Source organism: Polyodon spathula, chromosome 13 (genome assembly GCF_017654505.1).
Source record: "Polyodon spathula isolate WHYD16114869_AA chromosome 13, ASM1765450v1, whole genome shotgun sequence".
Classification (NCBI taxonomy): Eukaryota; Metazoa; Chordata; class Actinopteri; order Acipenseriformes; family Polyodontidae; genus Polyodon; species Polyodon spathula.
Genome location: NC_054546.1, coordinates 13,335,710 through 13,359,822, shown reverse-complemented (window position 1 = coordinate 13,359,822; position 24,113 = coordinate 13,335,710). Strand labels below are relative to the sequence as shown.

Sequence of the window (24,113 nt, the reverse complement as noted above, 5' to 3'; positions counted from 1 at the left end):
CTTTATGTTCCAAAGTAAACATAAGATCTGAACAGTGTAACGGTGTACTCACAGGTATAGTCAGTAAGTATGGTGAGATTATCTTTACTCACCTAACCTACTTCTATTACATAACATGTCCACAGCAAACGCAATCGACTACGACTGCAACGCCTTCTTGTTTGTCTCCCTTATGTCAGCCCACCAGGCAACCTGGACATTCACGGAATTATGTTTACTCCCAGTTTGGTGTCCACCATATTAATGTATATCAGTAATACTCCCTTCGGCACAGTAGACACAGGCGGATTCATTTGAGAAAAACGCTCTAGCACACTGAGCTAGGGATTCACTCCGAGCCCCACAATACACAGCGAACCTTACGCAGACACGAAAGAGGAGGGGGCAGATTCTGTAACACAACGCACACTTATTTTACGTAATTTATGAGCGAGGCTATGTTGGTGCAATTGATACATACTAGTCAACACTGTGTAATGGCACGATTGAGAATGTTTTGGGGTGGTGCGTGAACTTTTTAAACAGTACTGCAGTTCTTTAAGGAGCAAGTGCTGGAGTTATTTAAAGAATCTGCAAAAAGGGGTGTGTCGCATGCCTAAACGTTGATGGGTTAACCGCTGGATGTTTTACGCATTATTTGGCATGTTGGTATCTTGAGAAAGTGTCATGAAAGTTTTAATTCCTACAGGTGCTTCCTGTAAAATATGCAAAAACAGAAGACAAGTGTTACACCGGTAGGATTTTTCATGGCTATGGCTGGTTTTGCAGCTGCCAGTAGTACAAAACAACATATTACTGTAAATATCCACTTCCCTTTCTAAACTTTAAAATAAAATAGAAATCTATATATTTCTTCGGTCCTGATTTGTGGGGTTTCTTACTGGCAGTAGAGTTTGTACTGGTATTGAGAACCCCCAAAAGGCAGGTGCCAGTAGATTGTTTTACTGGTTCTAGTCACTCAGAAAATACAAATGTTAAATAATTCCTTTTTTAATTTTGTGTTTCTGTTGAAGGTGGTATTAATAACCTCGTACTGTTGAAAGTGGGCAATGTGTTTTTTGAGAAATTACATAAAGGCATCAACTATTAAATAGTGCATTAAAACATACTGTATGTTTTATTGTAAATGTGAAGGTGTTTTTGATTGTAATAAGCTGCAGCGTTACTGACGTCAGATCACAAGATCAGTATGTTATTAAAGTGGTGACAGCCACTGCTGGACTGATGTCACCCCAATATGACACTTTGCGGTAAACCAGACCACAGCAATTAGTGATGAGGATTTGTTTGTGTTTTTTTTGTGTGTTTTGTTTTGTGCGTGTGTGTGTGTGTGTGTGTGTGTGTGTGTGTGTGTGTGTGTGTGTGTGTTAAAAGAAGCTGTTGAAGAACACATTTTACCTTTCTCTAACAGTTTAATCAGATATGTTTTTTTATTATTATTTTAAAAGAATTCTGTGCTGTATTATGTATGAAAATGTTCCTATACAAATGTAGTAGATATTGTAACGCATAAGAAAACAGTTTACAGTACATTTTATGAGGGGTAAGAAAATATTTTACGCCTTGGTAATTTATACTGATAATGACTCTTTTGTGATCGAGGAATGTCATATTCTGTGGTTATTTTTCCTTGTTGCTACAGTGCCAACTTTATCTTTAACAGCTTTGTTTGTTAAGTGTATTATAGATTCTGAGGTTCTTTTTTACAGCTGTGAGGGGAAGGAAACAATCAACAATCATCTCTGACTTCCATACACCACTAAGAGGCAAGTGCTGTGTATGCAACAGTTCCACCCTTGTTTGTTGAAAATGCACTTGTCTGTTTCTCTAGCTGTGCATTTGCATTTGTATTAAAAGCCAGGACTGCAAATTTCTTGCTGTCATAGCTCTAAGTATTGGACTGTGTTTTCACACAACCACTCTGTATTCAAAACTATAGGTGGTGGACAAAAAAATGGAAACGTCAATGTAAAGTCACTTAATAGGGCATTGGACGTATCACGTATGTGCCGTGGCTACCAGCCTGTGGAATTCTGCAGGAGGGATGTGGCACCATTCTTCCACGAGAAAGTCAATCTACTCAAGCCTGGTTGATGGAGGTGGAAAACTGTCTCAGGTGTTGTTTCAGAATATCTCATAAATGCTCTATTGGGTTCAGATCTGGTGACTGAGAAGGCCATGGATAACAGTGTCATGCTCATCAAACCATTGGGCGACCACACGTGCTGTGTGGATGGGGGCATTGTCATCCTGGAAGACACAACCTCCCCCCCCCCCCCCCCCCCACCCCCCCGGCAGGAAAGAAATGCTGTAACATGGGGCGAAGATGATCACTCAGTACCATTAAGCAGTGAGTAGCATTGACCTTGCCTTCTAAGGGAATGAGTGCACCCAAACCATGCCAGATAAATGCACCCCACAACATTATGGAACCACCAGAACCCTTCACTATTAGAACCAAGCACTCAAGGTTGTAGCGTTCTTTAGGTTGGCGCCACTCATGCTCTTGTCCATTTCTCGAGAACATGGTGAAGGATGATTCATCTGACCATATCACATTTCTCCACTGCTTGGTAGTCCATTGCCTGTGCTCTTTGCACCACTGGACTCGCAAACGTGCATTGCCAGGTGTGATGAGCGGTTTGTGCACTGCAACCCGACTATGGTATCCCGCTCTGTGGAGTTCTCGGCACACCGTTTTTGATGAAACTGGCTGCTCGCGCCCCAGGTTGAAATTTGCAGTCAATTGATCTGCAGTTGCATGCCTGTTTTGCCTTACACTTCAAATTAATGCATGGATATCACAATCCTGGAGTATGTGCTTCCTCCCATTGTTGTACTTTGCTGATGATGTCTTTCCATCAGGAGTTCCATGCCAACATGTTATTTGCTTAATTAACGTATGAGCCACACCTGTGTGGAAGCCCTTGCTTTCAATATACTTGGTGTCCCTCATTTACCCAGGTGTTTTCATTGTTTTTGTCCACTACCTGTATGTACAGTGTACTGCAGTGCAGACTAGTGGCCAGCAAGTAAATTAGCACTGTGGTTGCATGTAACAATAATCTTAAACACCTGCAAAACAAAAAAGAAAATTTCAATGTGTTAGTAGAACATTCTTGTAGTTTTATATTGTGTAACTGCACTATAGGAGATGTGAACTTAAGCTCCTGGTGCACATCAGTCTACATCAGAGTACAACCACACAATATGGAGCAAATAGTAGTTCCTTTTTGCGAAAGGCCCAAAAAGCCGGGGTTGCTCAGATAAGAACTGCACCAAGAAGGGAAGCATTTGTGATGACTTGCAGTTCCTTGCTGGTATTCACTTTTTCTTGGTGTTATAGTATGGTCACAGAGTTCATTAGGTCAATGGTTTTAAACTGAATTTCTCAGACTGTGTGAAAAATGAACAACCAAACAAACTTATTTTTTGTGTCATCCTTTTTTGGTGACATTTGCACTTGCTATAATCAGACACTGCTCCCCGGTTCCAGGTTCAATCCCAGCCACTGTCTCACTGTGTGTGACCCTGAGCAAGTCACTTAACCTCCTTGTGCTACGTCCTTCGGATAGACGTAAAACCAAGGTCCTATTGAAAGTCGCTTTGGATAAAAGCGTCTGCTAAATGACTAAATAATAATACTGGTTTTATAATGGAAATCCTTGATCTATTTTCTGTCCAAAAAAAAAAATCACATGTTATTGTCTATGTGATACTGTAGTGTCTTTTTCTTATTTGGAATTCTTACTGGCAAAACATAGAATGTAACAAAAACTCATGGTACATGCTCATATACATTAACCTCTGTTTTAGCAATATGTAAAATACTCAGCAACTACCACAAAAATATTTTAACACAAAGAAAAAAAATGTTTATGATATATATTGAAACCTCTACTGATGTTTATGAATAAGGGCCTCAAGAGTTCATTTAAGTGCTCTTGTGTGTCTGTGAGTCTTTATTGCTGTTTTTTTTTTCTCAATGTGAGAATATGCTATTAAAAGCTACTCTCTTCTCTCATAAGGTTTGGTCGATTTTGGCAGAGGGTGCAGGAATCAATAATGTCATTTTACATTGAAGTCTATTTTAATTAACGTTTACTCCATTAATCCCTCATACTGTATCTGCTTATTAATAAATACAGTAAACAATATAGTAGAAATTGGCTTTCAAAAAAGTAAGTTTATAAATTAAAATCTCCAAGTTGTAAGGAGAATGCCTCAAAAGATGATGTAAAGTATTGTAATATGGCTCGTGTAATCGCAATATAACACTTCAAGATGTCCTGTAGGTGAATTGCCTGTTGGGTGGTTGGGGCACTGCCGAAACAGTGCAGCTAGCAGTGCACCATTTTACTATAACACACCTTGACAAACTGGACTGTAAACAAGGTCTTCTTCAAGTCATTTATTTCAGTGTAAAATTAAACGACAGCGACAAACATTTCTGTTTCAATGCACAGAGTATATATTATTAAAGCACCCCCCCTGTAGGTCATCAATTGATGTAACAGAACGACACATTTCTAGAACATGCGCACAAACTGCTTGCAGATCAGTGAGCGAGATGGGTAGCGAAGTTTGCTGTGAAGGCAGGAAACAGTCATCATCATCACTAAACAGAAATAAACAGCAGACTCTGAGAGGACGCAGGCAGATGTTGCAGTTGTATCTTTACAACGAATCAGATTTGTTTTATTGACAACACCGAAGAAGGACTTTTTCCCCTCTGGTTACTTGAGCTAAGCACAACATTATGGCAGTCGTACTAAACCGACACGTCGTGCTTCTTACTTTTGCTTTTACTCGTTTCTTTTCAGCCGGAGACATTGTTGCAAACCGGGACCATCACGCTGGAGATATCCCGGCAATTGCCAAATATTTCGGGACCAAGACCAGATACGAAGAGGTCAACCCACACCTTTTGAACGACATACTTTTCGTCAACAAAACTTCCTTGCAGCTTCAACAGGACTGCACTCCGGTGCACATCAGCGCCGTCATCAGGCATGGCACAAGATACCCGACCGCCAAAAACGTTAAGAAGATGAAAGTCATTTACAAGATGGCTACAAAAACAAAACCCAGGGGTCCGGGCTTGGTGGATGATATAAGCAACTGGGGTATGTGGTATAACGACACGATGGATGGGCAGTTAGTGAAGAAGGGCAGAGACGACCACAGCAATCTGGCCTTTCGATTGGCAACTGCGTACCCTTCACTGTTCACTGAGGACAGTTTCAGGGACTACCGCATGAAGTTCATCACGAGTTCCAAGCACAGGTGTGTGGACAGTACCCGCTCATTCATCGAGGGGCTGGTGAAGAAGTATTGGAAAATGCAGGACTGGAGAAAGGGTAATGACAGCTAAGTATTATTTGTGTCTAGTTTTCAGAAGTTACATTTAAAGAACCTTCTTAGGGTCATGTGACTTTTTACATTATTATATTATCACCCCAGTATTGGAACTGCTTCAACACTGCAGATCTGTATGTCGAGAAAAAGTAACTCCACTCAAAACTGCTTGCCGCTGTGAGGTAATTCCACTGAAATCAGCAGTAAACTAATGTAACATCATTTTTGCATTAGTATAAGTCACTGAAACTATTGAATTACCAGATATCTAACTGGAAAAGACCAATCACAAACAAGAGATATATTAAATATTTGTATTTTCGGGTACCAAGATGCTTAGTGATCCCCGGACCCGTCTGTGAACCACAGTCCTAATGTAGTTATACAGTTTCTTGGTGCAGAAAGAGTTAATGAAACATAACCTTGCATGCACACTAAGATTATCTTTTACAAGAACTAGCCATTGCCCAATTTACTCCATTCCGTGAACCAGATTGCAACAGGGATAAATAAACATTTTCTCTAATCAATATGTGATCAGGGTTCAATCCAGTGAAGCTTGCATGGAAGCATCTGTAACAAGCTGCTTCTGTGGCATTGGTAAGTAAATAGTTTACTTGTGTCTGTCACCCAGGTCAACCCTGCTTTATGAAAAGCAATGTGAAATCGCTTACCCCTGGTAAGTTCTGACCCTGGTTGATCATGCCAGTTCGAAAGAGGTTTATTTAGTTTGATCTCTGGCCAAGAGTAGGGCAACAACACATGAATGGCTTCAAATGACAGAGGCCCTTTTCATAAAACTCTGTTAATAAGTTATTTAAAGCCCATGTTCTAAAGTCTATACTTTTGATGCATTAAATAAAATTTAGGATTCATTAAACTCTCCTACAGTTATATGTTGTTATGGGACAGAAGTTTGTCGACTTGGTGTGTTAGCTCTAGATTGGACAGTTGATTCAGTAGCTTCAGTACAGATATAGGCCACAACAATAGAAGCATTTGTCCTAATGCTGTTAGTAGTGTTTGGCCACCACACACTATGTGCTGATACTGTGGAAATTCAGTAACCTATTGTCTTTTAAAGAAAAGTGGAGCTATCTGTTTCATTTCAAGCCAGTTGAACACAGTGTGCTGCTCTTATCTAGTTAATGTACAGCAAGTTTTTATCTTTTTTAAAAAGATATTGCTGCAAGCATTTAAAGTATCCTTTGCTGTTGTAGATGTGCTTTACCAACATGAAGTCAATGATGAACTGATGAGGTTCTTTGACAAATGCGAGAGGTTTGTCGTTCACGTGGAAGAGAACAAGACTGCTTTGCAGCAGGTGGATCTGTTCAAGACTAAACCAGAGATGCAGGGGGTGCTGGACAAAGTGGCCAGTCTACTGGAGGTAGCAGCCAGTGACATCACAGTAGGTAAGCCATGGAAACATAGATTGCGTTTTAGTTTCCCTCAGACTAGATGCACAGGCAGCAACAAGAATGACAACTTGCTAAACCCCTCTGCTCCAGCGACTTAATATTAATATTTGCCCTTGCAGAAAAGATCAATGTGATAAATACCACTTTAGCTAGGTTTAGTAGGTATTTGTTAGTATTTTATTGATCAATACATACCCTTCAAACCTGTAATTTGTACTTTTTCTTCCAATACTTTTGATACTTTGAAGTACAGACCTTAATACATTTGTGTTATCAGACACAATCAAATTTTCAGAGATTAAATTCTGCTAACATAATAAATTGCACTAATGTATGTGATTTAAATTAAAATGTACAATATAATCATTCATTACTGTACAGGCAATAGCTAAGGTGCCAGTATTTGGGTTACTGAGAACTTTAGATAAGTGTAACGTAGACCTGCAGGCATCAGACCCATACTTTTATAGATGTAAATAATGAAAACCATACTGGCAAACCTGCACACTTCAAGACTCATAACTACACCTGCTATTACACTATCTTTACCCATGGGGTGGAATTACTTTTTTTTTTCCCAAGATGGCCAACATATAACCCTGATCAGATTTTCTGTATTAATGTTGTCATGTTGTTGTTTGGTTATTCCACTAGGTGGCGCTATTTGTTCATTGTTTCATTTTAAAGTAAATGAAAACTTATTTCGAAAAAAAAGTCTAAGCAAATGAAAAAATAGCAGTTGATATGTACTATGTGCAACCTTGAAGTGTTGCTTGTTGCATGTCATTTGTGTATTTGTCAAGATGGGCTAGTCCCCAACTTTATCAACACGCAGATAGATAAAGCTTAGCCTCAGGTAATAACCGCGCTGTAAAAACGGGGTGATCCCTGTAAGGAGAAACTGATACATTTTTAGTAAATAGCAAGTGTACAATTAGTGCTCTTCAAAACAAAACGTCACATTGATTCACCAACGCGTTAGACCAGATGGTAAGGTTATAGTTTATAACAGTTTCTTTTCTGCTTTGTTTCTGCAGATTTGGTTGAAGCTGCCTTTTACATGTGTTCTTATGACCTTTCAATTAGAAATCTGAACTCGCCGTGGTGTCAACTTTTTGACCAGGAAGATGCTAAGGTGAGGAAAAATGATCATGCCTGCAGCAGGGTAATAACCATCGACCTCTCATCATTGAACTCCGCTGCTTGCTCTTTAAGGCTTAGATGGCAACCTATTATCTATAACATGGGAAAGTAACCTATAGCACTGTAGCAGGAGAAATAGGCGTCCCCTGAGTGAAATCTGGACTTACGCTCTTCAGGTTGGTAGTTTTGATTTATGTTGCCAAAACTATTGGAAAGACCATTTACATAGAGGAATACTGTATAGGATATACATTTTCTTTTTCTATTCACAGACTGCTTTAAGGATTCTGGTTAATTAAATTAAATTTTTAGTTCACAAAATCTTTTTGAATTGTTTAAGATCATGTTAAAGTCATACATTTTTTTAAGAACATGAATTCTTTGTTTAATTTAAGAGAATGTTTATAAACACTCTTTTTATATACATATATACACACACACACACACACACAGGTAGTGGACAAAAAATGAAAACACCAATGTAAAGTCACTTAATAGGGCGTTGGGCTACCACATGCGGCCAGTACAGCCTGTATGTGCAGTGGCATAGAGTCTACCAGCCACTGGAATTCTGCAGAAGGATGCGGCACCATTCCTCCACGAGAGAGACAATCAACTCACGCCTGGTTGTAGGAGGTGGAATACGCTGACACAGGCTTCGTTCCAGAATATCCCATAAATGCTCAATTCGGTTCAGATCTTGTGACTGAGAAGGCCATGACATATGGATAATATCAGTGTCATGCTCATCAAACCATTGGGCAACCACACATGCTCTGTGGAGGGGGCATTGTCATCCTGTCATTCTGGAAGACCAGGTGTCAGAATTGCCAGGTGTGATGAGCGGTTTGTGCGTGAACCGTTTTTGACGAAACTGGTTACTTGTTCCCCAGGTTGAAATTTGCAGTCAATTGATCTGCAGTTGCTTGCATGTTTTGCCTTGCACTTTGATTTAATGCACGGATATCACAATCATGGAGTATGCGCTTCCACCCATGTTGCCCTTTGCTGATGATGCCTTTCCATCAGAGTTCCATGCCGACATCACCTTAGACACCATTGCTCGTGAAACATCAGCAAGTTGAGCTGCCTTGGTCGCTGCCAAACACGCCCCAACAATCACTCCTCTTTCAAAGTCACTGAGGTCCCCTCTTGCAGCCATGCTAGCCGTAATTATAGGCAACCAGGCCTGTCCAGCATTTATACATGACCCTAAGCATGCTGGTATGTTATTTGCTTAATTAACGCATGAGCCACACCTGTGTGGAAGCTCTTGCTTTCAATATACTTGGTGTCCCGTTAGTTTTGAAAAGGGATATGTAAAGCATGCTAAAGATCTATGCACAAACAGCAGCAAATAATCTGGTAATAAACTGGAAAGTATTTAGATGATTATAAAGTGTAAAGACTTTCTTCAGTGGACTGTGCTGGTCATAATTTATTTACCATATATTTAATGACTGACAAGAATATACCTTACGTTTATTTTTTTTATTTTTTTTAATGACCAGGTTCTCGAATATGCCAATGACCTCAAGCAGTACTGGAAGAGAGGCTACGGGCATGAGATCAACAGTAAATCAAGCTGCACTCTCTTTCACGACCTCTTCAGACGCTTGGACAAGGCTGTTGAAGAGAGTGAGAGGCAAGTGGTATTCTGTTTATTAACCAACACGTAATGTTACCAGGAATATATTAAGGAGCAAATCAATCGCATGCAACTCAAAATACAGTAAACATATAACATAATGGAACCTTTCATTACTCTTTATGGGCTATCATTTTTAAAGTTAAAAAGTAGTTTTCTCCAATTCTGTACCCTCCACTCACTCAAACAGTGTTCTGAATTACGGGGGGGTGGGGGGGTGGGGGGGGGGGGGGGGGGGGGGGGGCGACGGGCGACGCGACATATTTGCCCCAGGCAGCAGTGAGGAATATAAAAGACAGCACAACAAAGTGCAGTCGTATTTCACAATGAATGTGTAAAAGTAGGTAAAAATGAGGGATATTTCAACATTTTATCGAAAAATCCGTTTTAGATCGGAAAATGTCCCTTTTTGTTGCACTGATTTTAAACCTTGGTAAACTTAAGCATATTCCTTTGCATGTTTATGTGTCCAGAACCAAGAACACAGAAAACTATGTCTGTGATCTGCAAAGCGTTTTCAACATGTGCATTACCTGCGATATTGGAAAGTGATGGTTTCTGATGTAGGCAAACACACACTAAACAACTGTTATTCCAGACAGGCTAAATGTGTTATTAGTTCCCTTTCTTAATGAATGGTAGCGTGATGTCTAGTAAGCTCTAGATAGACCTTGCTTTATTGTCTGAAGCAGCAGTCGTTGCCTGCTTGACAATTGTCCGTGTTGACTCTCAGATGTTGATTTGAAGCTAGGTTTAAGATTCCTGCTTAGAAGGCATTTACCAAAGGATAATGACCTCTGTACTCGTAAACTGATTCACTGATATAATCTGTCAGCTTTTTAATCTCCTCTAGCACCTAAAGTAAAGGAAAAGCCTCCTTTGTGGATGTATTCAATTGATGTACTTTAATCTTTGTCATGAAGATACACTCCAAGGAGAAATTCACTAAAATTCTATTTTAGTCACTGGAAAACATTTTAAAGAAATGTCTTATTGCTGTGGTTGTTGTGGTTCATTTGGATTGACACAGAGGTTAGTGACTTCTCAGTATTGACAGTAGAAAGCAGTGACAGGACAATATTCATTATACTTGAGCAATAATTCCCATCACAAAGAAAATTTATAGACTTCACAAACAGTTTGCTGGCAAATGTGAATTTTATTTATTTTCTAATATGTGTAAGAAATCAACCAATCACAGTTATGGATCTGTCAAATGCCTGCACATCCAGTGCATAGAACTATCCTGCACAATTCAAAAGTTAAAAAAAAAAAAAAAAAAAAAAGAAAAAAAAAAAAAGAAGTGTTTAAATCTTAATTATTGTAATTTATATTTATTTAAAATGTTTGTAAGGTGCAGAGTTTTAGCTGCCAGAACTGCTCAGCTTCTGTTTGCAGTTGTCTTGCCAAACTGCATGAGGTAACATCTTATAAAAGGGACACCTGTTGCACATTAGCTCATTGTATGACGTTAATCTTAAGGAAAAAAAACAAAACAGAATTGATTGGCAGCTTTTCTTGTTTTGTTTGGTAACAGTAAAATCTCTGACATGCCTGCAATGAACATAAAGTAAATATTAAAAGTACAGGTACACCTCATCCTTCAAACATTTGTAATAATGCATGTTCCTCTTTCAAGTCTTTCACCGTTGTAAAACTGTGCTGCACCCTAAATACAACAATGACAAATATGCAGTCCATAGACAAGATTGTAAAGGGTGGTAAGATTATGATAACGTTTCAGTGTGCCTAAAATATTATATAAGTAGTTTTTTGGAAACGTGTGCCTCTCATGTGTATGTTGTCCATTTTAGGACATCCTCAGACCTCATCCCTCCTCGAGTCATTCGTCAGACATCAGATCGTCGCCCTTCCTCGAGTCAATCCTCCACTCTCCTTGAGTCGGTCGTCAGGCATCAGTCCGGGTTTTTTTTTCCGGGGGGAGAGGGGTTGGACAGAGTCGTCTGAATCGCCCAATCAAATTTTGGTTCTTCCAATCTGATGACACAGATGTCAGTGTAGCTGTTGATTGGTGCATGTGTTTTTTTCCTTTATTTAGCATTTCGTATGTATAAGAGTTTTATATAAAAAAATACTTTAAAAGTTATGATGTGCAATTTCATTATTTGAATTCGTTTGGTTTTAAGTTAAGGCAAATCTCAGCATACGTAACTGTTTTTTTGTTTCTTTTTAAACAGTTTTGATGTATATTTAAGTAAATTTTGTTATGTGAAGCGTTTTCTTTGTGAAAAGTGCTATATAAAAATAAATTGATTGATTGATAACCCCTGTTAATCATTTTTTGATTTAATAAAACAAAACAATTTCCCCTTACTTTGATAGGGTGAAGTGTCCCCTATTATTATTAAACTGCACTAGTTTTGTCCTGGGGAATAATTTCTGAAAGTCGGGTTTTTCAGTTACATAACAAAATTTAATTAAATGAAAAATACATCAAAACTTACAAATTATCTGATGCTGTATGCTGAGAAGATTTGCCTTACAGTTTAAATCCAAACGAATTCAAATAATGAAATTGCACATCGTAACTTTTAAAGTGTTTTTATGCATTTAATAAGTATGCTTACAGTATACATATTAAGTGCTAAATAAATGTAAAAACGCATGCACCAATCAGCAGCTGCACTGACATCTGCGTCATCCAATGGAAGCACCGAAAGTTGTTTTGATCTTGTTTGAATGTGTGATTCAGATGACTCTGTCCAACCCCTCACTCTCCCCCCAAAAAAAAAAAAAAAAAAACCTTGATGCCTGATGCCTCACCACTGACTCAAGGAGGAGTGCGGTCTGAGGTCTGAGGTCTAATGCTTGACTCGAGGAGGTGTGACTTCTGAGGATGTCCTAAAATGGACACTGTACATATGGCTGACAAATTTTCAAAATGTAAAAAACTGCAATTGAACCTCCCCTGGCAAACTTGTCCGATCAGATCAGTACTGACCTGCCTGGTGGCCTGCCTCTACAGTATATAGAGAGTTGTAGTTCATTATGGAATCTACTGGGTTTGACAGCACTCCAGGTGTTCACCAACCTTTGTACCAAATAACAAAATGAGAAACTGAAATAAAAATCACAGGTGCTTTTTGGCAATTAGTGATGTGCTATCGTTACTAATTAAACAGCAGTGGAACTGACTGCCCCACTTACTTAAAATAGCCCCCTGAGGGAAGAACTATAGTTTCCCACTAGGGCCTTTAGTTTCCTGCTATGAGCCGATCCATATTTGTTTTATGAATCAGTTAAGTAAATTACAATAATTAATAAAGCTTTAGTTTTAAATAGTACATTACCGTTATTTTTAAACATTGCGGTGTAATTTATTTATTTTTATTTTTTGATCGGGCCACTGTCACATACCTGACAACACAAGACAGCTGACCTGCATTTCCAACATCGGTTGTTTCATTACCATTATATTTCCTGCTCTTCTTGCTTAACATGCTTTTGTAGTCAGAAATCAGAGAAAGTAATTCCACATAATTACCTCTATTAGAGGAATTGATGTTTTCATCATGCCCTCTGAAAGCCAGTTCTTTGCTTGCCAAGGTAAACAACAGAATCATTCAAGCACTTGAGAAACTCATGATTTTTTCTTGCTTGCGCATTGTGATGTATTGCATCTCTACGCTTCTACTCATCCAGTTGAACATCAATTCGGGTTTTTCCAAAGGTTTTGAGTGTTACAGTGGCTCGCAAGTGACTTTGGGAACGCTTGTGTTTTTGTGCTGACTTCGACAGACATTCTGGATTGCTGTAGCCAGTGCTGTTTCATATCACATTTTAAAGACAGTTTCAGCAGTATAATTTTTTTCATTGACAGCTGCCACTAAGCCACAGATACCTTTTAATAATTTTAATTTTGGAAGTGCCAGTATATCCCTTCCCTTCCTGTATCAATTCTGGCATTTGTGGTGTATGTTTCTCTTTTATAATCATTTTTTTCTGTTTAAGTTCTTCTTGAAAATTAGGGACAGACTTTGGAGATGTTACAAAGATGGTAGAAGGAAGATTTGACCACGGAGGAGATGGGCATCAAATGAGATGTTGCTGTCAAGAAGTACACCAGGGCTTCGTACTGTGGGGGAAGGCAGCAGCAGACAGCTTCCGAGGTTCAGGGAGGCTATATTGAGATTCTTAAGTGGAGTTTTAGTTCCTACTAGAAGGAGTTCAGATTTGTTAGTGTTCAGTTGAAGGAAATTGGCAGACATCCAGGTCTCGATGTCTTGAATGCAAGCAGAGAGCCGGATCATTGCAGAGGGGCTAGCAGGGTCGAGTTTTAAGTAGAGCATGAGGTTGTGTTGGCGGATGAGGTGACCCAAGGGAAGCATGTAGATATTGAACAGAAGGGGCCCAAGAGCAAAAAATATATATATATACCTGCACAATTAAATTGTAAAAAGAATGAATCTGCTACCGGTCCAATTAATCTGTTAATTGGTCCAGCCCTAATTTATTTACATCATCGGGTTGGATTTGTTTTGGATTTCTAAGGACTTCTCTCTCTCGTTTTTTATATCTATCTATCTATCTATCTATCTATATATATATACATACACACAGACACACACGTTAATTTGCCGTAATTTTCACCAGTCAACAACACCCATTGCAATTTCTGAAATCTTGTGCTATTTTATTCCTAGTAACTACCGTTTCAGCATTGAAAAGATCTCTGTTTAAATATAAACCCATTGTTTAGAAAGACACTCAGTAGGCCTATTAGTGCACTACAGATTTGCATTATTGTTGGGTAATTTACAAGTACATTGCGGGTTTACAATAAGACAAGCAAAAACAAACAAACAAAAAATCTACAGGTTGTTTTCATTTGCTCAAATAAATTACTAAAACTGAGAACTAGAACACAGAAGTTAAATTGCACACAACTGTACTAGTACTTAATGCGTTTTGGAGCAGCATCGCGAATATAGCATATATATATAATATATATATATATATATATATATATATATATATATGTGCGTCATTTTGGGGGCCTCATACTTTACTGGGTTAGAATGACTCTACTGGGGTGAAAGTTGGTAGGCAGAAGTACGTCAGTGAGTTGCCCTCAGATAACGCGGTGCTTCCGCATATGATTCGCAGTGCTTGTACGCAAGATAGCGGAAATTTTGTTTTCTGAGAAGGCAAAATTACTGTACAAACAAATACATCCAGAAAGGTGAGGCAGATTTCAGAGCAAGTACAGGCAATTTTACTAGGAACATTTTAGTTTTAAACAAAGCACAGGTATAATAAATAGGATGTGACCTCAATGATTTCTTGTACCAAGAGCTGAAAGATCAATAGCATTGCCTCAATGTCTACTAGAAACATAAAGAGACCGCAGTATATAGGGAGCTTTAGGTGGGTCTTTGTAGGTTGGTCTCTTGTTTGAGGTAAATATAATTAGCCTTGGAAGCGATGGTCTGTTGCTTCAGAGTTTTTATTTAGGTTTTAAGTGTTCAAGCTGCACATCTACATTGACCAGGATTAGCAGCAGTCCTCAACTTCCCAGTTAAATTACATTGTAAAAGTGGCTGTCAGGTTGTGTTTGAATAAACATTAGCTTTCCGGATAATCATTAAATTGTTCACAACGGTGATGGACATCTACTGATCTTTGACTAGGTTAGAGCAACAGGTGGAATATGCTGGCTTTGGTGTCACAATAAAGGCATTCCCATGTTAAGAAATAAGTTAAGAGAATGACTTCCGGACTCAAATGCTGTATATGTTTGTCATATAGAGTTAGACCAATTCATTATTGGCCTGTAGAACAGCAGTTAGATAGCCTACCTTGTAACAAGCATATATTATTATATGTGTATTAGTGTATGCACTGGACTGGAAAATCTGAAATACCTGTCTTAAAACTGAATAAGGATGAGGGGCCACAATGTGCTACCAGGACTGCAGTCTGCAAGATGTTTAAGTTGGTCTAAAAGTCTGTTCTGCATAATGACCCAATGACTCTTTATCTTTGAGACTCTTCTTTGTCATCAGTTGTGCCATCTTTGACACAGCACATGCCAGCCGATTACCCTTTATCAAAGTCTGTCTGCTTGCTTTGTCCATTGTGCCTGAATCTTGTGTGCTACTGGGGAAGGCCACTATTATACCCAGAGTGGGACATAATTATGTACCCCTTCACTATAGAAGAGAGTAATACCTCAGTGTTCCGTATGAGTTTGATACAACTGTAAAGAAATTAAAAAGTGCCATTACTGTCATGTAAGAACAGCAGACAAATTGGTACATACTGGGAGGCCACCGTTTATTACAGAGCAGGTGTCAGCTGTACCACCCATTCACAGTATACAGTGCCTTTTTTTTTTTTTTTTACATGGCAAGCTGTGAGAATTCAGCATGTCTCATCCTACTCATACTTGCTTTCAAGTTTAATTGACTCTCTTGAATTGTTTCAGAGGCAGTTGTCATAAAAAAAAAAAAAAAAAAAAAACTTGAGATTATATATTTTTTTCTTTCAAACTAGTAATCTGGCCTCCCAAAATACTGCACTAATCAACCTTTAAGAGCCAAGAGTGCAATTAGAGAGTGAAACATCACCAATAGTGCTAATAAAAAAGAGGAACCAACAGGAGTGATTTTTACCTACATGAGTTGTCAGAAAACTGCTAAGTGTGTGGTGAAAAGAAGACTCACTGTGTCCCAAGAACATTGAGTAACATAACACAGGATTTAGCAAACCTGAGATGGTGAATTGTGTAAATCCTCAATATGTGTCAAGCTACGGAAATTGTTGTGCAGTTTTCTAAACTATAAAGATGCAGGGCTATGATAATGCTTTGGTATTACCCAAGGGCAAAAGCTGTCTTCATGTCCGGAGGGTTACTTGAACAGGGGTCACCTGCAGTGTTTACAAAAAACACATTACTTTACCTTTGCTGTGTCCTGTGTTGTCCATATTGCAGCTATTTGTCAATTTCATTCAGGAATGTTTGCCGGGAGAAAGAGAGATTTTGTTTTCTAAACATCGCAGTATATCCCTCCTGCAACAATGCTGGTGCTCTGATTGAAATGAGTGGTGTGATGTGAGAACAGAAAACCAGCATTGTTGCAGGAGGGACCATGATCTGGATACACTGCGATCTTCACAAGATATTTTTTTCCTCCTGGTGAATGTTCCCGAATAATGTTGAGAGATGTGTCGCCCATGATGTGTGATTAAAAAATTAAAAAGACTTGACAATATGTTTAAAAATATAACACTGCAATACAAACAATACAGGACACAGCAAAGGTAACTTTGTGCATTTAAATAAGGGTATATATGTTACGGGCAAACCCCCGAATGTGGGCAGTTCACGAATTGCCCGGTCATAGTCCGAAATGAATCACAAAAGATCTTTCATTCTAGGTTTTGCCAGTGCAGATCTAGGAGTGCCCGCAATTGCCTGGTCAAAGTCCAAATTAATCTCAATCTTTCATTTGATGTTTTCAGGAGATGGAGACAGAGCTAAAATGATCACTTAAGTTAAAGAGCTTGTTTGACCCGCCTACCTGAGTAGCATCATTCACTCACTCACTCACTCACTCACTCACTCACTCACTCATCCATAAAAACTACACAGAAAGTCCAGTTTAAGAAAATAGGCATATATTTAAAAAATGTATTTTTATTGATGACATGACTATATATATAATATTTAATTATGTAAGACAAATTTATTTAAAACAAATTTTTAAAATCTATATATGTATTGCGTACTTAAGTTACGGGTGGGTGAGGGGGGCATCCAAAGGTTAGGCAGGTCTGCCTGTCACTCAGAACAGGAATGAAAGAACCGAGGGAAGGTCTGCCTGTCACCCAGACAGCATTTACATGGGCAAATCATGACAGTTTTCCTCACTGTGTTTTTGCCGTACTTTTCAGGAAATACATTGTTGTGGTGTTCTTATTTAGGAAAACAAGTCGGCCGTTCCATTGCAGATTACTCTATTCATACTAATTTAGGGGACATTTAAATGTCTGTGTCTGCCTAGTAATTAGGAAGAGAATAACTCTGAATATTGTGTATGCGTTGCCATGAAGATTTAAAAAAAAATAACGAGAAAAGAATTAAGTTCTTGTCGCGTACATTCCGAATTATAACGCATTACTTGTTTGTGTCTCGTTACCTTTCCAACACACGCACACTAAGTACAAGTTTTACTACTTAAAAAATAGGTATGCGTAACATCTAAAGGTTTTATTTAATTAAAGTAGTCTATAAATGTATGTGGAAAATGTGGGAACACGTGGGGTTACACTACAATACAATAAAAAAAAACAGTATGGTCCTGTGGCGAAATGCCCACCCCTATGTGTATTTTGTGTTGTGTGTTAATGTTGGTGTATAGTCATTGGTACATTGGATATAAACGGGTCTGTGTAACACAAGTTTTTAATATGTATATGTGTATTTAGACACGAGGATTGCACAGCACTTCATGTGCAAGTTTTAAAACGTAGTATGTGAGCACGGGGAATTGCACTTTATTAATTCACGTGCAGTTGTACCGCAACTCCAATTGAACGATTGATTAGCAATCGAGTCTTGGTACAGCTGCATAAAAGCTGCATGTTTTCACCCACTCGGGGTTGTGTGTTCAGTGAATGGAGAACGGGATTGGAGACGGAGGTAATAATAAGAATAAGAATAATAGTAATAATCGTTAAATCAGCTCACCGTGTTTGTCTGTATAGTCTGTTTTGTTTTTCTCTTTTGTTTTGGCAAATGTGTCGTGTCCTGTGTTTTTTTGTTTGTTACAACCTTTTTATTTTCGGTTCTGTTAATACATTAAATGCTGAGCGAAACCATTCACTCAGCTCCACCAAACTCCACCTCTCGTTGTTTATTTCCTGTTTCTGGTCTGACGTCACCCACTCCGGCCGTCTTTGTGACAGGCCCTTAGGCCTATATGACTATAAGATTGAGAACGGGGATATGTAAAAATACACACAAGGTTCCTGAGCAGCTTCATGCATGGTAATTCTATAGGTGGAGTACCAGACTGATGTTCCTGTACACATCTGCCAGTCCCTATAGCCTGCCTCTGCAGGAGAAGCCAGTGACTGCTGGTCTGCAGCTGTGGTAGAAGTGCCAGGCCCCGAATCTGCTTAACACACACGCACACACACACACACACACACACACACATTATAATGAAAAGCGGATGTCTTGTAATAGTATAAACATTCAAACAAAAGTCTTTATTTAAAGCGATATGGTACATTTATGTTGTTTGGTAACTATATCCATTACTTATTGCACAATATGCCAACTGTTGCTAACAATTCATTCTAGTTCTGTGCGGTGGAAGAAGAGGTGGAGCTTTGTTGTTCCTGGGACATCTTAAAAGAATTATAAAAAGAAAATACAACTACAGTGCAGTCCGTTTATAAGAATCACTGATATAAGATTCAACCGCATATAGTTAACAAAACCACTGGGACCAAATCGTTCCTATACCAACCGATGTAAAATAATGTGCTTGTAAGAATCAAGCAATCCGCTTATAAGAATCATTTCGGGGCAAACTGACTACATGCAATACGGTACGTGATCAAGTGCAATGACATGTACAGCCAATAAAAGCGTTTTTTTTTTCTAATTTTAATTTCTCGCGTGATTAGGCACGTACGGAGTGTGGATAGTGCAATGATGCAGGAAACACTGTGCAGGTATTTTTTTTTTGTTCTCTGTTAGTGAAAATGTGTTTCAATAAAGCGAATAAATGTTCATTGACTACATACATGAGTACAGCAGTTTTGTTGTTTGATATGCATGTAGACAGCATGGTGAGGAGGAGGGGATTGCAGCGATTTGCATCTCACTTTTGATGAAAAACAAATTTGCATCGCAACAGAAAATAAGTAAGCAATAGGTGTTTAAAAGCAGTGGTAGTTCTGACAATAAAATGCTCTACTGTAATGTCATTTTAATTCAACGGCCATTATACGTAACACCGCACGGCATTTAAACTAGGCACCCTAACAAGACGATCGCTTCTCAAGTATACTGTAGTAAAATAGGATTCTGCAGCCTTGAGTAAACATCATTGTGATCATATAACAAGCTGCTTGCCCATGAGGACCTGATTTGATGTATTATCCTCAGTAATTGAGCACATTTAAAACATCTGTATTTAAACTGCTGATGGCACGCTTTTGCGAATTGTAGTGGCCGAGGACAGTGTAAATTATCAGGCTGGAGTCTTGATTTACAGTGTTAAACCGGTGTTGGTTTTATTTCTCTTACTCTGCGATGGTGAAACAACCGCTAATAAAATAAACAAAATAAAGCTAGCTCTCAGCTGGAGCACTTACTAACAGTACTTCGTGTGGAACAAACACTAGATCTCTTTCTCAAGTTTTGGTTTCTTTTTTGTTACTTTTGCTTCCTTACGCCTCTATACCCCTATCACAAAACTAAGGCAAAAACATTTCTATCGAGGTGTCACTAACTTTAACAAGCAGTTAACCAATTGACTATTATCCATAATTCGTTAAGGAAAGCAGCTGTGGATTTTTGTGGGCGTACATACATGCGGGAACTCGACATCTAGTGGTCAACCCATTACACTGCAGCCAGGGAACAGGCTCTTATCATTATCATACTAAGTTTGATTCTGCACCACAGTAATCATGTTGGTCTGCTAATAATAGTAATAATATGAGGCTAAAAGTTTGCTTAGTTGTGCTTCACAATATGCATTTATACAAACATTAATAACAGGCTATACGAGAGGTTTACATTTGCAGTGTCTTTTGCATTATTTCTTGTCTCTGTGGTTTGGTATGGCTTTGCTGAGGAATAACCTGAGATTCCACCAGTTAAACAAAATCTTGACGGCTGAAATCTCCTGAGACATGAGCATGATTCCTGCTCTGGTTTACATTGTTTTTTATAGCTGTTTTTGTCGTGAGAAAGCGATTGACCCTGCCCTTAAAGTTGCGTTGACCAAAGGGCTTTCTTTTGTTGTTTCACAATGTATTCACGTTACAATGTCACACAGTCATGACTGTAGAGTTGATTTTACCTGCATGTAAACCAAGCCTCAGAACAGGAATGAATGAAGAGAGGGAAGGTCTGTCACTCAGAACAGAAATTAAATAACAGAGGGAGTGATTCGAACTATGCCTGAAAAACAGTGGCAAGGCCGCAGTTTGCCTGATCAAAGCTCGAAAATAAGTTATTTGCATTTTTATTTCGAGCTTTGCCCAAAGTCAGCGTGCAATTTGCAAATCACCCAGGCAATCCACTAATTGCCCACCAAATAATTTAACTGTGATGGTGGTTTTGTCAGTTCAGTGTTTTACAATACAGAATTCATCTTTAGAAATGAGCAAAAAATAAATAGAATTTTGCTGTAGCTGTCTTGTTTACTGTTGTTTTTTGACACCTCCAAATCAATAGCCAACAAGTTAACAATTGCTATTGTACAAGGTTTCAACATCATCACTAACTATATCCAAAAATAACTTTCTAAGGAAAAAAAAAAAAAAAAAAAAAAAACTTCTTGCAATGTGTCTCTAGAAGAACCAGGGATGTGCTTAATTTTTTCTCCTGTGTACATTTTGTCTTGATTAACTATTTCAGTTGACTACTGAGGTGTTATCTAGATCAGGGGTTCCCAAACTTTTTTACCCAAGGCCCACCTGTTCAGCTGCAGTAGGCACTGTGGCCCACTATTAGCACTCCTTGGGAAAATGTCAAATTAAAAATATTTTATATTTTTAAACCTGTAATAAATCTAAACTGGCCATTATTAATTTGAATAAATATTGTGGAAGGTGGAAATCACATAGAATATGCACTGAGTGAAAATTAAAAAAAAAAAATGAAACACTGTAAGTAAAATAAATTGCAAAAACTAAACAGATGTTTTTTATCAAACCTTTAAATTAGGCACCTTTGTGTAATTGAAAATGTTAGAAATGTAGTTATTTTTCTTGGTCATCAAACAACAAAGAAGTGCATGACTTATTATTCACATTCGTGAATACTTGAACAGGGAATCACTTTGAGTAAAACCAGTAAGTACAATGTGCACAAAAACATAACTTAAATCCTAATTTCTGAACACTAACTAAAACTTACAACCCTTACCTCTCATGCTGAACTGTCATGCAGAAAAAAAGGTGAATGCGCACAATAGGGAAACGAGCGCTTTGCAGAAGTTACTTTTTTCGCCGCTACTCTGTGCGACCAAATACAACTTGCAAAATGACATTCAGTTGGCTTGCAACACACACACCTCCTCAACCCCACCCCCCACCTCCCCAAGAAAAAAAATCGGAGCGCAGCTGCGCCATTTAATGAAAATAAATCCATCTGCAGCTAAATTTGAATCGCCAAAAAGCATTTTTTTATTATTATTATTTTCCAACAAAACATATACTAGCGTTATTTTAAGATGACTGTGAACGAGCCAGTAATTAAAAATAAATAAATAAATAATAGCAGTATATCCAAACATTTTAATAAATCAATTGACGGTATGTAACAAGAAGTAACTTGATTTAGTTACTATTGAAACATATATCAAAGTACTCAGTATTTTAAATGTTAATAGCTAATTATTCACAGAAAAGTATTCATCATAGACATCAAATTAATTTTTAAATGAATGCTATCAAGTACAAAGGTATGAAAATGTTCCTGCAAAAGAAAAAACATTCCAGCACATCAAAACTGAGCTCACGGTACAAATGCATTCAAACTGCCTTTTTTGTTCTTTTATACTTTGCAAAACGTATTCTTTGGTAGCTGATTCAACATATTGTAATTTTATAAAATACTGGACACGCTGTTTTACATCTGCCAGCAGAGCGATCACATGATCTTAACACTGCCCTATTGTCCGAACTCTTGCTTTACATCTTGCCTACAGGTAGGAAATCTGTTAGCTCTGATTTGTGAATTTTTGCTTTGATTGACAATCCGCCAAGACTCCTTTGCTGCAATTTATTTATCTACAGTTACAGCTGCCGCCAGTAAACTTTTCACTATTAATAGAAAAAATACATAATGTCATTGCTCCCGTGGCCCACCGGGACTGTGTCTGTGGACCACAGTTTGGGAACCCCTAATCCTAGGTCATATAAATAGACTATGTTTTCTGTGTCTATTTCACAGGTCTGGTATGGTCTCCGAGCCCGCAGCTTTCCAGATTGGCCACGCTGAGACTTTCCTCCCACTGCTGTCCCTCATGGGCTTCTTCAAGGACGAGACACCACTGACTGCCGACAACTTTGCCCAGCAGGGGGAGCGTGTGTTCCGAACAGGCCACATTGTGCCCTACGCCTCCAACCTGGTTTTCATTCTTCACCGATGTGAGGGGAGCCACCGGCTTCAGCTCTTGCTCAACGAGAAACCCCTGTCCTTCCCCCACATGGATGATCCAGCCCCGGAGTATCAGCATGTGAAGAATCTTTACAGCAACTTGCTCAAGGGGTGCGACTTCAAGAAAGAATGCAAACTTCCCAGCGCCAATGGAACTGTTCACCCAATAATCCATGAGCTGTGATCGATCAAACCCCCCAGCTTCATAAATGGGAACCGGGTCATATTGGGGTGTACATGCTCTTGTCAAATAAATTAGCAACTTCACAGTTTTTCAGCTCAGAGAAAAAGCTGTGTGCCATTTTGATACAAGCATGAGACTGTGTTTCATTGTCTGACATGTAGACCATTTATCTAAGATTCCTGGGGAACAAGCTTTCAACTATGTGCTGTAGTCACTAGACATGGTTGACAGGATACAGGTTTGAAAGGAGCAATATGAAGCAAGCTGACTCCACTGCCTTTATCTCTGTATCTGAATGTGAAATGAAAAGTTTATTGTTTTGGTGCACATAAAAAGTGCTGAAGTTGCTAATCATTTTCACAAGAGCAAGTGTTAGCGTTATCAATTTGTTTTGCAATTTCAGAGTTCTTAAATCTCTAAGTTACATTGCTTTCAATGGCTGCTATTTCACTTTTAGAAATATCACCCAAAACAAAGTCTGTGGTTTTATTTTTTTAACCTCCAAATTCTAGTTTACCACTAATTCCAAAGCCTAAATATACCTAACATATTTTTTTTTCAGAAATGTATTTTATAGTTTTTATGCTGCTATGGGCATTCATATCTTGTTTATCAGTTATTATTCATTGGGTTTGAGAACTAAAGCAGGTTTAGCTGGTTGTGGTCTGAACTTTTGCTCATATTTCACATATTTACAAATCTTTTCCTGTATACAGTAGCTTTTAAATCATTCCGAAATGTTACAGGTGTTGGATGCATCTGATATGTACAGAAATATGTAACCAGACACCTAGACTGCACAAGACATGAAGACTCAAACCCAAACCCAAACCCCGAAGACTTGAATAAGAGCCACATTGACAGGGCAAAACTTCTGGACCATTATCTAGCAGCATTCCTATACCAAGCTAAATAATGGTGGGGCCTTATTATTTGAAGGTGAGATTTGCTATCTGATCATTTTCAGTAAAATAGGAGATATTACCT

At 38.5% G+C, this 24,113-nt stretch overlaps 2 protein-coding genes across 3 annotated transcripts in view; one reads left to right on the top strand and one right to left on the bottom strand.

Moving 5' to 3' along the window:
- LOC121325582 (phosphatidylcholine:ceramide cholinephosphotransferase 1-like) overlaps nucleotides 1–341 on the bottom strand; it is a 66,623-nt gene extending 66,282 nt beyond the window's left edge. Inside the window, exon 1 of one of the 2 annotated variants that reach the window (XM_041268328.1) lies at nucleotides 53–341. The gene's annotated coding sequence lies outside the window, so the exon portion shown is untranslated. The remainder of the gene's footprint in view (nucleotides 1–52) is intronic. The other variant, XM_041268327.1, reaches the window with a different exon arrangement.
- Nucleotides 342–4,552: 4,211 nt separating this feature from the next.
- On the top strand, nucleotides 4,553–23,612 carry minpp1b (multiple inositol-polyphosphate phosphatase 1b). Its single transcript, XM_041268548.1, has 5 exons — nucleotides 4,553–5,360; nucleotides 6,579–6,773; nucleotides 7,817–7,914; nucleotides 9,434–9,567; nucleotides 22,736–23,612. Exons 1-5 carry the CDS (start codon nucleotides 4,760–4,762, stop codon nucleotides 23,124–23,126), a joined length of 1,419 nt encoding a protein of 472 aa, XP_041124482.1. The 5' UTR covers nucleotides 4,553–4,759; the 3' UTR covers nucleotides 23,127–23,612.
- Nucleotides 23,613–24,113: the final 501 nt, after the last annotated feature.